The sequence below is a fragment of the Mytilus galloprovincialis genome, chromosome 2 (genome assembly GCF_965363235.1).
Source record: "Mytilus galloprovincialis chromosome 2, xbMytGall1.hap1.1, whole genome shotgun sequence".
NCBI lineage: Eukaryota > Metazoa > Mollusca > Bivalvia > Mytilida > Mytilidae > Mytilus > Mytilus galloprovincialis.
The window spans coordinates 99,168,821-99,182,160 of NC_134839.1; the positions used below are offsets into that span (position 1 = coordinate 99,168,821).

The 13,340-nt window shown below is 32.3% G+C and overlaps 1 protein-coding gene across 2 annotated transcripts; it reads left to right on the forward strand.

The window, feature by feature from the left end:
* The first annotated feature begins 57 nt into the window (after nucleotides 1-57).
* On the forward strand, nucleotides 58-12,994 carry LOC143065075 (ferric-chelate reductase 1-like). Of its 2 annotated transcripts, none has more exons than XM_076238407.1 (13): nucleotides 58-158; nucleotides 541-592; nucleotides 1,525-1,713; nucleotides 2,182-2,283; nucleotides 3,490-3,640; nucleotides 5,309-5,419; nucleotides 7,132-7,247; nucleotides 7,825-7,902; nucleotides 8,497-8,568; nucleotides 8,909-9,008; nucleotides 9,591-9,746; nucleotides 11,119-11,201; nucleotides 12,143-12,994. In XM_076238407.1, the coding sequence occupies exons 1-13, from the start codon at nucleotides 139-141 to the stop codon at nucleotides 12,251-12,253; spliced, it is 1,341 nt and encodes a 446-aa protein (XP_076094522.1). In that variant the 5' UTR covers nucleotides 58-138; the 3' UTR covers nucleotides 12,254-12,994. The 2 variants fall into 2 exon arrangements, with proteins under 2 accessions (XP_076094522.1, XP_076094523.1); XM_076238408.1 differs by lacking the exon at nucleotides 58-158 and adding an exon at nucleotides 200-336.
* The last annotated feature ends 346 nt before the right edge of the window (nucleotides 12,995-13,340 follow it).

The following is a 13,340-nucleotide window of genomic DNA, read 5'->3' on the forward strand; positions in this document are numbered from 1 at the left end:
CATTACCGCTGTTTAATTCAATATAGATTTTTACCTTCTAAATGATACAGGAGACCGTGTGCAATTTTATAAATCAATATGTCGTTTGACATTTCAAAATGTTAATGTTATATTGGTTTTTAAAGTCGGTTTCAATACATGTTATATGAAGCAGAAAGGTTAGATATTTATATTTGAAATTGGTACATAAGGCGGATGTATATTACCGACACGATATATAGAATAATATCCATATAAGCTAGCGATTTATTACACCCGGACATGTTTCATACACACATATAATAATAGTGTGAATATTCAATACATAAAATTGGATAATTATCGAACACATTTAAGGTATGTAGACATACACATGATTCAATAAAATCTTATTGATAAACAAAATGTTGTTGGAATGAATTAACCTTAAACAGATTTGTTTGTTTTCAATATATACATGTTTTATAAAACACACTTCACCTATTTCTGACAAGAATTGTTTGTTAGCTATAGATGCTTGTTAAGTGTGAATGATTTTGTTTATTTTTCATTATTTTATAGATATACAATGAATGTATTTTTGTTGTGGCTTTGTTTTCTGATCGACACACATGTGAGTACACATTAAACTCAATTAAATGATAAATTTTTAAAAAATAATTTCAATGATACATGTAGTTGGAAAAACTAACATATTGAATATTACAACCGATCAAACGAACCACCAACATGAACAGAAGTTCAAAGACATAAAACACAAACTCATTATCCAGTTAGCATTACTGGGTACAGGAACATTTTGTGGAAAGTAAAACCGCTTTAACGTGCTTACAAACCTCTTCATTGCCTTAGCTTATACGTCTAACAAAACAAGGGGCTTCGGTGGCAGAGAGGTCTAAGTTGTTACTACTGCAATCACTAGCCAGTCATCTCTGAGGTTGTGAGTTCGAACCCCGCTCGTGCGGGTGTACTTGACTCCAATTTTAATTGACTAGTGTTGTAAGTTTTCCTATCGAAGTCGGTGGTTTTCTCCGGACACTCCGGCTTCCTCCATCAATAAAAACTGGCCGCCTCGAAATTGCTCAAAAGCGGCGCTTAAAATTGGCGTTAAAACACAAAAAATCAAAATCAAATCAAATTTAAGATAACAACATACAATTAAAAACAACGCCTGCAAAGAAATACTACTAGTTACTTGAACAAAGAAAGGCATGGCGGGACATGATTTGGAAAGCAGGGTAAATTTGTGTTCGCTGATACAGGTATTAACAAGAGATTATCCTTGAATGAATACAGCTCCGAAATTACAAATACTCAGAAACATCACATCTGAAAGTCTAATAAATCATTATTTTTTTAATAAAATTTCGATTGATATTTCAAATTTGGTTAAAAAATATTCATTTTCCATTCATTAGCATAATTTCTTAGAACGTTCCAGTGGAAAAAAACGCGCTTCTAGCATGAAATTGTGGACAGTAAAGTTATTTGAGATAATTTAACGCACTTTTTTACAATTTGAACTGACACAATTTTATATTGAAGGCACTATTTACTCCGGACAGCGACTGTGGGGAAACAAAGGGCTGTTACAGTAACTGTGGTGATGAAGGCACTACGTTTCTCATATCATGGACAAGTGACAGTACGGCAGTTAATTTTAAAATTCAAGTAGAACTCGCATCAAATGCTGATCAGTATGTTGCGATTGGACTATCAAATTCTCAATCAATGGTATGAATATTTTGTAAAAGAATGCTACGAATATTATTTTTTTTAAAGATAGGAATTACTGATATTTTGTGTCATGGTTCTTAATTTATTCATAAAATTGTAGTCTTTAAAATATTTTGAAAAACCAATATAAATTTTCATCCTAGAATACAAGATCCTCTTTTTGATCCTAAAAATGAAGAGTTTATTGTCTCAACGTTCTGCACTTTAAAAAAAGCTACAACCATCGTTGTGTTAATGTGAAAAGAAATAGAAATTTAATGACATGGTATCTTTGATGAGATTTTATTTAAAGATATTAGTAAATATTCTGAATGTTTTGCTATTGATTCTTATGAATAAGTAGATTTGGTATGAGTGCCATTGAGACAATTCTTCATCCAAGTTCATCATTGTCTATTCTATTCTAAAAGACTAACACATTATTATTTGGTGTTTATATATTAATATATCCGCTTATTTCTTTAGGGTGATACTAGTGTAACATCATGTTTAATGACCAACGGTGCAGCCACATTTACAGCTCAGAACTCTTATAATACAGGTCGCAGCAACTCCCCTGTAACTAACGTAAGTAACTTAAAAAAAACAAATGTATGATAAATAAAAAGATTTTTTATAAAAGTTACATAAATTATACGCAAATTAAAGTTTAGAGGACAATTTGTAATTCCAATCTATATACGTGTACAACATAAAGCATATGTGTTTCAGTCAATATTCTGTCAGTAGTGTCAGATATAATGTGACTTGGCGCCATTTCTTTCTTAAATATATACTGTATAAATTGTAAGGTCAGCATGACGAATGGGTTCACCGACACTCAATAGCAACATATTTTCGCACTCATATATATCTTTTAGATAAAAGTATAAACAATATTCAACTGATCTATCAATTTACTGATTGTGCCCTTTATTTATGATTGTAACATAAGGGTTCTCACTTAGGCGAGTCCATCAATCCTGGACTCATGACAATGTGTTTGAACTCACCATTTCCAAAAACTGGTGAGTCCAAAGATGCATCAAGATAGTAAAAATGATTTATAAACTTTACATGCTGAACGTATAGATCATCATTTTTAAGAAATTTGTCAAAAGTAATATGAATGTAAATTGTTTCATTAGGTCATAGAGACTAAAATGATAAACTTTCATGTTGCAATAAAATATCTTCTTCTTATTGTTGGACTCACAATGGCCAACAATGAAAAATCCTAAATGAGAAGACTGTAACATTCTGACAGATTGTGATTCGACTAGGGTTGATTAAAAGAGGGACGAAAGATACCAGAGGGAGAGTCAAACTCATAGAAAATAAACTGACAACGCCATGGCTTAAAATATAAAGACAAGCAGACAAATAATAGTACAGAAGACACAGAAAACTAAAGACTAAGCTAATTCATTCAACAAGACATCCTTTCGACGCAGGAGTTCGTGCGAATCCCTTAGTTATCTTTTTTAAAAGTACAGCCATTTTCTACATTTGAAAATGCCTGTACCAAGTCAGGAATAGGACAGTTGTTGTCCATTCGTTTGATGTGTTTTATCATTTGATTTTGCCATTTGATTAGGGACTTCCCGTTTTGAATTTTCCTGGGAGTTCAGTATTTTGGTGATTTTACTTTTTTTTGTAGATTTATGTAGATTTTAACATCGGTAAATTACAGGGTTGTCTCTAATTTTTAACACAAGACGAAAAGAAATAACTTGCAAAATATTTGAAATATACGAATTTCAAAATAAATTAATTGACACTTATATTTTTCAGCCAACTGACGGTCTTTCTGGAGAAACAGGAAGCTATATAGGAAACGTATTTACATGTTCGTTTGCAAGAACACTAACAAACACTAACGCACAAGTATTTGACCTGAACAGTGATTATTACATACTGTATGCAAGAGGAACCGTCTCTGGGGGTATAATTAGTTCTATATGATAAATTTATTTAAAATTAGATAGAGATGTGGCAGCTACTAAACAACACAAACAAAACACACACAAGCATCTTACAGTTTGTTTATATAAAGTCTTTTACACTAGACATTTGTCAATACATAAGGCAAGTTTCTTTATCGAATCAAGATTGAAAAAGACAGAAAAAAGATACCAGAGGGATAGTCAAACTCACAGATCGAGAACAAACTTACAACGCCGGTTAAAAATAAAAAGACAAACAAACAAACAACAGCACAGAAGACACAACACAGAAAACTAAAGACTAAGCAAAACAAATCCCACCAAAAACTGGGGTTTGATCTCAAGTTCTCTGGAAGGGTAAGCAGATCCTGCTCCACATGTGGTACCCGTTATGTTGCTTAAGTTATTACAAATCCGGTAAATAGTCTAATTCGGAAGGTCTCATTCGTGAAAAGGGAAGGGTATTGGTAGTTACAACATAAGGAACATATCCGATATCATCTGTGAAACGGTTATTCCATAATGGTCAACCAACATGGCGTCCGTAAAATTTACGAAGGGGCGTTTTCAACGTCACCACCATTCGAAACTCTTGGTTTAATAGCTTTCTTGTGAGCAGCAATCCTCTATCAAGGAAATCATGATAGGAAACTCAAGCCCGGGAATATCGTATCAATTGGGATATATATACTCCGTATGCAGGCGCTGCTGGAATGTTGCTACATAGAAATGGAAAGTTCACAAATGGGAAGCTGAAATCATATCTTTTGTCGTAAAGTTTTGTTGTCAACCGACCATCAGTGTCAATTTCTAGATGCAAGTCAAGATATTAGGCAAACTTAAGTATATCAGTAGCATCATTTATCTCTAGTTCGATGGGATAGATTCGTTCAACATAGTCACCAAATTTTGTATTATTTAGTGAGAAAAAGCGAGACCAACTGAAATAACTTTTTTTTTGTATCTGCCATTCTAAAGAGAAACGATTTTCTTTTTGCAATCTGCTTGTTCTTATTCATTAGATGAATATCCAACATTTTCTTATCATTGTATCAGTCTTTACCAATCACCAATTATACAAGTATCTAAATAGTGTAACAGCCACGCTACTGTTACCAGTGTAAACTTTTCCTGTTCAAACGAATGGACTAGTGTTTTATTCAATCCTCAATGCTCTTCAACTTTTTAATTGTTTGGCTTTATAAATATTTTGATATGAGCGTAACTGATGAGTCTTATGTAGACGAAACGCGCGTCTGGCGTACTAAATTATAATCCTGGTACCTTGAATAACTATTAACACCACTGGGTCGATGCCACTGCTGGTGGACGTTTCGTCCCCGAGCGTTTCACCACCCCAGTAGTTAACATTTCGGTGTTGACATGAATATCAATAATGTGGTCACATTTATAAATTTCCTGTTTACAAAACTTTGAATTTTTCGAAAAACTAAGGATTTTCTTATTCCAGGCATAGATTACCTTAGCCGTATTAAGCACAACGTTTTGGAATTTTGGATCCTCAATGCTCTTCAACTTTTTAATTGTTTGGCTTTATAAATATTTTGATATGAGCGTCACTGATGAGTCTTATGAAGACGAAACGCGCGTCTGGCGTACTAAATTATAATACTGGTACCATTGATAACTACCTTTCCTTTCTGTAGGTACGATACAACAACATGCAGTATCTGGGAGGTCATTTTCTTCAGTTAAAGTGGACTTACAATCGTTAACCAACGTATGTGCTGGAGTCGATATGAGAGTGAAAGCGCACGGTAAGAAGATCTTTACCATATAAACAAAGAAGACGTGGTATGATTGGCAATGAAACAACTCTCCACAAGAGACCAAAATGACACAGAATTTAACAACTATAGTTCACCGTATAGTTTGTAAAGACAATGAATCCATTTAGCCTGTATCTTGCGTGTGTCTGGCATGTCAATCATTATCGCATCATACTCACATTGGGTATAGAGTTAATAATCATTCATTCAGTCACACGATCAGTCATAAAATTCAACTCATCAGACTTCCAAAACAAATAAAACATGTATACTCAACCAACATTTATACTTCCGGTATACAGTCGTCTAATTATCACAATTGTCACTAGTATTTACGATTGTCGAAATGTACATCAGTCCCACACCCTATTTTGTATCTCATTCAGTCTTGGTGGTGCACTTGTAATTCTTGTGTACATATATTTCATCATTTATTATACAAAAGAATATTCATACACGCTTTATTTGGGACTATTAAAAGGGGGTGGGGCAGTTGTACTCCTACACAGGGTAGAGTCTTTAAGACGCGAAGAAAATTTATCTTGGACTTTTGAAGGAGGGTGAGACATATAATCTCCTGTATAACGTCGATAACATATTTTTAAATTGAACTAAAGAGTACACTTGAAAAGACAGTTTACGGATGTATCACTTAAGTAATAGTCATAATCATTTCCCATTGCTTTGTCATATGCGTCAATACAGACGACTACTTGTGGAAAAGATAAGTACTCCTGCTACCACTTTCTATCGCATAGTATATTACCATTTCAAGACCCAAGAAACAATGGATCTACCAAACAATCAGAACGAGTGGGAATTTTTTAATTAAAGGTAAAAACATTTCGGAATTTTTAGAATCGAAATAAAAACAAAAGATTCATAAAAAGGAAGAATTGTTCGTAGAGAGTATATTCAGCTTGGTGTTGCCGAAGAACGAAATTAGCATTTTGTTTGAAGATCTGTCAACAAATTGTTTCTGTCATTATTAGTAAATGTTAAAGCTGGTTCTCGTTTGAATTGTTTTACTTTTTCATTTCGGGGTCTTTTATAGCTGACTGTGCGGTGTGGGCTTTGCTCATTGTTGAAGGCATTACGGTTACCTATAGTTGTTATTTTCTGTGTCTTTTGGTATCTTGTGGAGTTGTCTCAATGGCAATCATACCACATCTTCTTTTATTTGTATATGTGGTTTCATGTAAAAAATACTAAATTTAGACTTTAAGTAAAATATTATGGCTAAATGTAGGTCACAAAATTGGCCCTTTGCATAATACCATATCAATGTGAACCATTCCTATATTGTATGATAAGATTTAATTTCCAAGAAATTTGTAAATTGTCTGAATCGAAATCGAGTTTTTGTTTGTTCAACTTACTATGATACCTGGCCAATCAAAAAGTATAAAACAATAGATTAAATAGGTAGTTTATTAATCATGACAAATAAGGATATTATACTGCTATATCTTGACTGCAGTTACTAACAACAACTAAGGGAGTATTAATACACAAAACACAACATAGACAACTAAAGACTTCAGCAACACGAACCATAACTAACTTTTGAATTAAGTCGGAAAAGATAAGCAGCTAGCCGTTTACCTGTTGGGTGATAACAGTATTTTGAGTAAAACAATTTCCCCAAAAATGTTTTCAAAGAAAGTTACTTATACCATCTCTTATGTTTTTTTTTCAAGGTTGTATTGCCATAATAGCTTGGATGATACTAGCGAATCTCGGTTATTTCATTGCCAGATATTATAAACCTTTGTGGTCAAGCAAGAAAGTCTTTGGCAGTGATATATGGTTTCTGGTAAACAATATTTAAGATACTTAGATAAGTAGATGTAAAAAGATATCGGTTTAGAATAACACATATATACTCACATATATACCAATGCCTTTAATATTTGTTAAAACGTAATTTTATTATCCTTATGTGGTATTATTAATAATGAAGATTGATCCAAAATTATCAAAGAAGCATATACTTATGAAGTATATATATATATCAGTTGATACATGTATGAAACTCCAAAACTCGCTCTTCCCATCGAACAATCACTTGAATGAATTAAGATTCATAACTGTGACCTTTCCATTTCTATTTAGTATCATTCCAGCAGCGACTGCATATGGAGTATATATCTCTCAGTTAATACGATATTCGAGAGCTTTCAATGATCACATTTTGATTTTTCATATTGTTTTGGTCTCGATCATACCTGGTGAAAGTTAATAATATACGAGAACAAATTCGGTAATATACGGGGTTTTTTTCTAATTAAAATGATGCATTTATATATTAAAATTGTCAATGTTAATGTATTTGAAAATATGTAAATAGTGTCTGTAAGATATAAAGTGACATTGTCAAGTATTTTACACAGATCCACAGAGTACTGATGGTTTCAGCAGCTGTTTTAACTATAATATCGTTCGGTGTCATTATTCAAGGAAAGTTCACGGTAAGTTTCAATTCTATCACTGATAAACTTCATGTCAACAACAACTTTGCTCTATTCTTAGATAAATACAATAACTGTAATAGCTTACAATGCTCAATTTTGGAAGTCTATAAATTAACCTGTATTTGTTTACATCTTTGTCCTCTGATCTTTAGGAATAATTTTCTCACTTGAAATTATACCACGTCTTCTTATTTAATACATATTCAAGTGTATTACCATTTTTCAAATTCAAAATGCAACAGCAACTTGTTTATAAATTAAATTATGGATGTTCAGAAACTAGCAATGTGAAGATTATTACAGCACGTATAAAAAAAAAACCCACTTCCATGGTCATTGTGATGGAATATAAAAACAAGATTTTTCATCTGATAAAAACACTTTTTAAACATTTCAATACGAATATAATAAATAACGAGAATGGGGAATGTGTTCATAAGACAACAACCCCACAAAAGAGCAGACTTCCTCTTAAGTATATATTTTATTGTGATAATATACAAGTTTGTACTACATTTTGTACTTTTAACAGTACACATCAACATAAGTACGGAAATAATTTTTTATGTAGAACCAAATTTTACTTTTCAGGTAGGCAGCAACAACTTTGAGCGATCTCATCCATATATAGGGATTATAGTGTTTTGTTTTGTCATTATAAATGTAAGTATTGCTCATTTTATGAGTGTACGATATACGTTCCAAAGTAAAATTGTGTTTGAGCAAAGATCATTCTAACAAATATTTTAAAAGGTACAACTTTCTATTAAATAATGATTGTATTGAATGTGATGGTAAAATTGAACATTTCAGTAAGAGATAAGAAATAAAAACGAATAAATTTCAAGCGATACTTGTGGACTGTTTAGTCATATTACCGAAATCGAAGAAAATTATCTGGTTAGTTTAGTTGCTGGCAAAAGGAGACGACCTGTTTTTTAGGCAGAGTTCAGTCTCAATTGCTTGCATCCTGTATCCAATATGAATTTCAATTTCTTTTTAGCCAATACTAGGTATTTTAAGACCTGATAAACAAAGTAAATACAGACCTGTGTTTTATTGGGTTCATTATTGCATTGGAGCTGGTGTACTAATATTAGGCTGTGAGTATTTTAAAAACTTTTCCTAATACGGAATTATTGAAAGATACATGTACAAGTCCACACGTCTTCATTTCATTTGTACGTATTTTAATTATTAACAATCACTAGGTCGATGTCTCTGCTGGGGGAGATTTCCACCGTGTTATTACTAACTTAGTAGTCAACGCTTCTGTAAGTGTTGACATAATCTTTAATTGATAAAGTCATACATAATTATTATTAAACTGTTTACAAAACTAATTTTTCTAAATACTATTGAGGTTTTATACAAGGAATATATTAGCTTAGCTAAATTTGACAAAACATTTCGAACGATTTATAAAAAACATTGTGTGTTAGTCCTAGGAGATATTTCTTACTCTTATTAACAGACACTGAAAGGCATTTCTTGATATTGATAACCAGTTTGTAAATAAGCTACACTGCGCATGAGTGTTTTTATTGACGCTAAAGCAGGATGTTAATATACATCCGATTTTTTCTCGATGATTATTTTATTAACATAAAAAATATACTAGTAACTGTTTGCTGATATGTTTATTTCTCTTTTTGTGAGTTATGAATACACTTAATTCGTTTCAGTAATAAACATATTTATTGGAATACGACTAGAAGAAACTGATACTTCAAACCAAGCATATTATGTATTTCTTGGATACGAATCCTTCCAGATTGCCATGATAGTAGTTCTTGAAGTACTTAAATTTTTAGAAGGAAAGCAAGCAAAGCCTGTCGAATGTAAGTTCATGTTTTAAATCTCTTGTTTATGACATTCGAGTACTATAATCATAGTTATAATACCTTACTTATAAAGATGGGTAACTAGTTTAGCTCTCTCCATCTTCGCTAGCCAAGGGTTACGATCCACTCTCGTTCTTTTCACCCTTGGCAGATTAAGCAAACATTTGTGAAAACAATGTTGCGCCATCTATCGGAAGATTAAAGTCACGCCCATTCCGAATACATTATTCTTGACCAATGGTAGCACTTGAACTCTTCAATTTGGAGGTAAAAACACGGTAGCGTCTACACACTTGATAAAGCCGGAAACGAAAATATACGTCAACATTCATGCATTTGTGCATGAAACATACACAGGAACTTCTATTAATTGATTAAAAACATTCAAGTTGTCACTAAATATAGTCGTATGTTTAAAGAATTTAAAGACTTGTTGCACAATAAACAAGTGGCAATTGTTTACAAACACTTTCTACATTTACACGTGATCATGTTATAGGCGCTTTTTGATTGGATGCAGCGAGTTCCGACTGCAACCAATAAAAATCCTTACCTTGTGTCTCCGAAATTTTATCTCAATCCACCAAAGGTGAAGAGAACAAGAGTGGATCGTAACCTTTGGCTAGCGAAGATGAGCTTTCTCCGTCTGTGCGAAATACATTTATTTTCAGTATATACAGTCAAAGTATTTTCTAAATATTTACCAGGTTATGCCGAACAAAATAACACATTTTAAGTCTTTTATTCCCATGTTTTAAGGGATATCGATATTCTTGTTTTACCTCCGTCAGTCTGAGCGATCGTCTGTTTGTCAGAAACACGTTGCTGTGGCATCTTCCTTAGCAACTGCAAGCTGTAAGTTTCTAATAATTGAAACCAAGTTTCAGGTCTATGGTTATTTGATACGTTGTGACACTTATACTCCATCAAAGTTCTAATTCATGCTTGCTGAAAACATCGAGATATCGTTAAAATATCAGTATTTTGAATTTTCATGGATCGTTAAGCCTGTTAATGTATAAAGGAATATGGTGTTCGTATGCCCGTTATGATATGCATCGAATTTTTTTCTTTAATTTTTCCTGAACACAAAATCAAAATGAAAAGGTGAATGAAAGTGTTATAATGCACAGCTGAAATAAGAACAAACGAACAAACGAACCAAATGAGTGACCATCTTCTTTTCTCTGATGCATCATATCTAAAATTTTCGATGATGTCCATCAACATTTAAATATATGTTGATGAAATTGTCATTTAATTAGTCTGTGTTTTGCTCACTACGTTTTATTGTTGGTATGTATAAACATTAAATACCTGTCGCGTGGGACTTTGGAATCAAATATTAAGATTTTTCTGTTTTCTTTAGCGGACAGGGAAATGACAGCAGTAGATAGCGATGGTATTGCAAAAAAAGAAGAAACAAGAAAGGAAAAAGAAAATCAACCTTATGTAAATAATACCACGAGAGCAATGCTGAAAATATCTTAGTTTAGACTGAACGTATAAGTCAGAAATGAATAAAGAAAAAAAGAAAAACGCTTATTAGTTCTCACAGTCTTTTATTAATAATTTTGTCAATAGCTGTTTCATTATCAGACAATAAATAAAATTAAAGCCGGAAATAATGTAACAGTTATGAATGAAATAAATGTTTGACTTGATTCAACTGCTATAGTTCGTATGTGTAATGCATTCCAAAAAAGGCAGCGATTTCAAAAAGACATGCAAAACTCACAAGACGAAGAACGTGAAATTACGCCATTGCAACAACAAAAAAACAACATGAAAAACCAACGAAAAGAGAAACAAGCTCACGAAACACTACTGAAATCTAGAGACTGAGCAACAATAACTTACCCATGTCATGTCAGTCATGCATAAGGCGGGGGGGGGGGGGGGGGGGGGGGTGGTAAATAACATTTACAGCATATTTAACTGTACTAGTATTTCTTACTAAGCTTTATTAATATGACAGAGAACAACTTCGTATATTCAAGTTGAAAATTGATCGCAATACTAACTTAAAGCATTTAACATGATTTTTACGTCCATTTTTATTATGTTTTTTGTTGTTGAAAATAATCTAATGCAACTATGACTTTAAAAAATATCTACATGCACGTATTTTACTTCCAAACCACGTTGCGAATAACAATCTTTTTATTGTTCATTCGATGTTCGTACTCGTCATTATTGTCATCATAATTCAATTATATAAGGGGTGAAAGATGGTGAAACGGGTTTTTGTTTGAGAAAATTAATAGTATTATTGTGATATTTGATTACGTTAAATCACTGTAAAAAGTATAATAATAAATATATTTAAAGCAAAAAGCAGAACATATACAAAGTTAACGAAACAAAACTTGATTTTTGTTGATCTATTTCAGGCATGGACGGTCAAGCTGATCCTTCTTTGTGTACATGTCATTGTGACGGTGATCTTGCCATTAGCTGTTGTCGGGATTGTAGCAACAGGAACATCAACTCATCAACATTAATTCTATTGTATCTAAGAGCATTCAAATCAGAAGCAAAACACCTGCATTGGTTAAAATATTCATCTTGCATTTAATATCATAACTGTTTATAATTCTGGGGTGGTGTTCTCGAAGCTATCTTAGGATTAGGATGTTTCCTAAGACCATCTTATGACAAGTCTTTGTCCTAAGTCGTGTTCTCGAAGCTCTCTTAACTTAGGATATATCACATTTTTCGTCCTAACTTTAGGACACCTAATTAGGTGTCTTAAGATCATCATATCTTTATCCTAACTTTTTGCATGCTTTTTTCTCAATTTTTTACGTGAAGATGAACATGAAATGAAACGCACCAGCGGTTATTAACTCGTATACAGAAATTGTGCATGATTTTAAACTTTGAACTTCGTGTTTTACGATACGATGACACTACGAATTCATTATTCTCATTTCAAAACAAATTGTTTTCCAGTTTAAATCACGATCCTTTTTTGATATCATTTTATAATTGCATTTGAAATCATGCATTTTATCAAATACATGTTATTACAAAATATTGCAAACAATTTTATCATATGGTTTCGTCTTTACTAAATGTTTTATCAAACAATTACTTTAACTATTTAGAATTTCGCACATAGGATATGTTTAGGACGTCTTAACATAAGATGTGTCTGAGATAGCTTCGAGACACAACTTAAGAGTGTCCTAAGTCCATCTTAAAATTGATCTTATCTATGACTTAGGACGAATCTTAGGATACTTTCAAGAACACCACCCCTGAACCAAAAAAGGCAATGAAATTGAAGGATTTGACGAAAATCTTTTTTTCATTATTCACACTGTTTAAATTCGGAATAAGTATATATACCTATACTGTGGAGTTTAACATTCCGAATAAGTAACAGAAATTTGAAGTAAAAGAAGATCAATACTAGTCTATATAAAAACCATGTTTTATTATTTTTAGAAATATTTGTATTGCCAGTAAACAAAGGCAGTAAGGGTTAAATCTGTCTGTGATATCACTTTGTATACGTTAATAAAAAAATGTTGTATATATTTATATAAAAAAATATATTTTAAAATCTATAATCAACTTTTTATT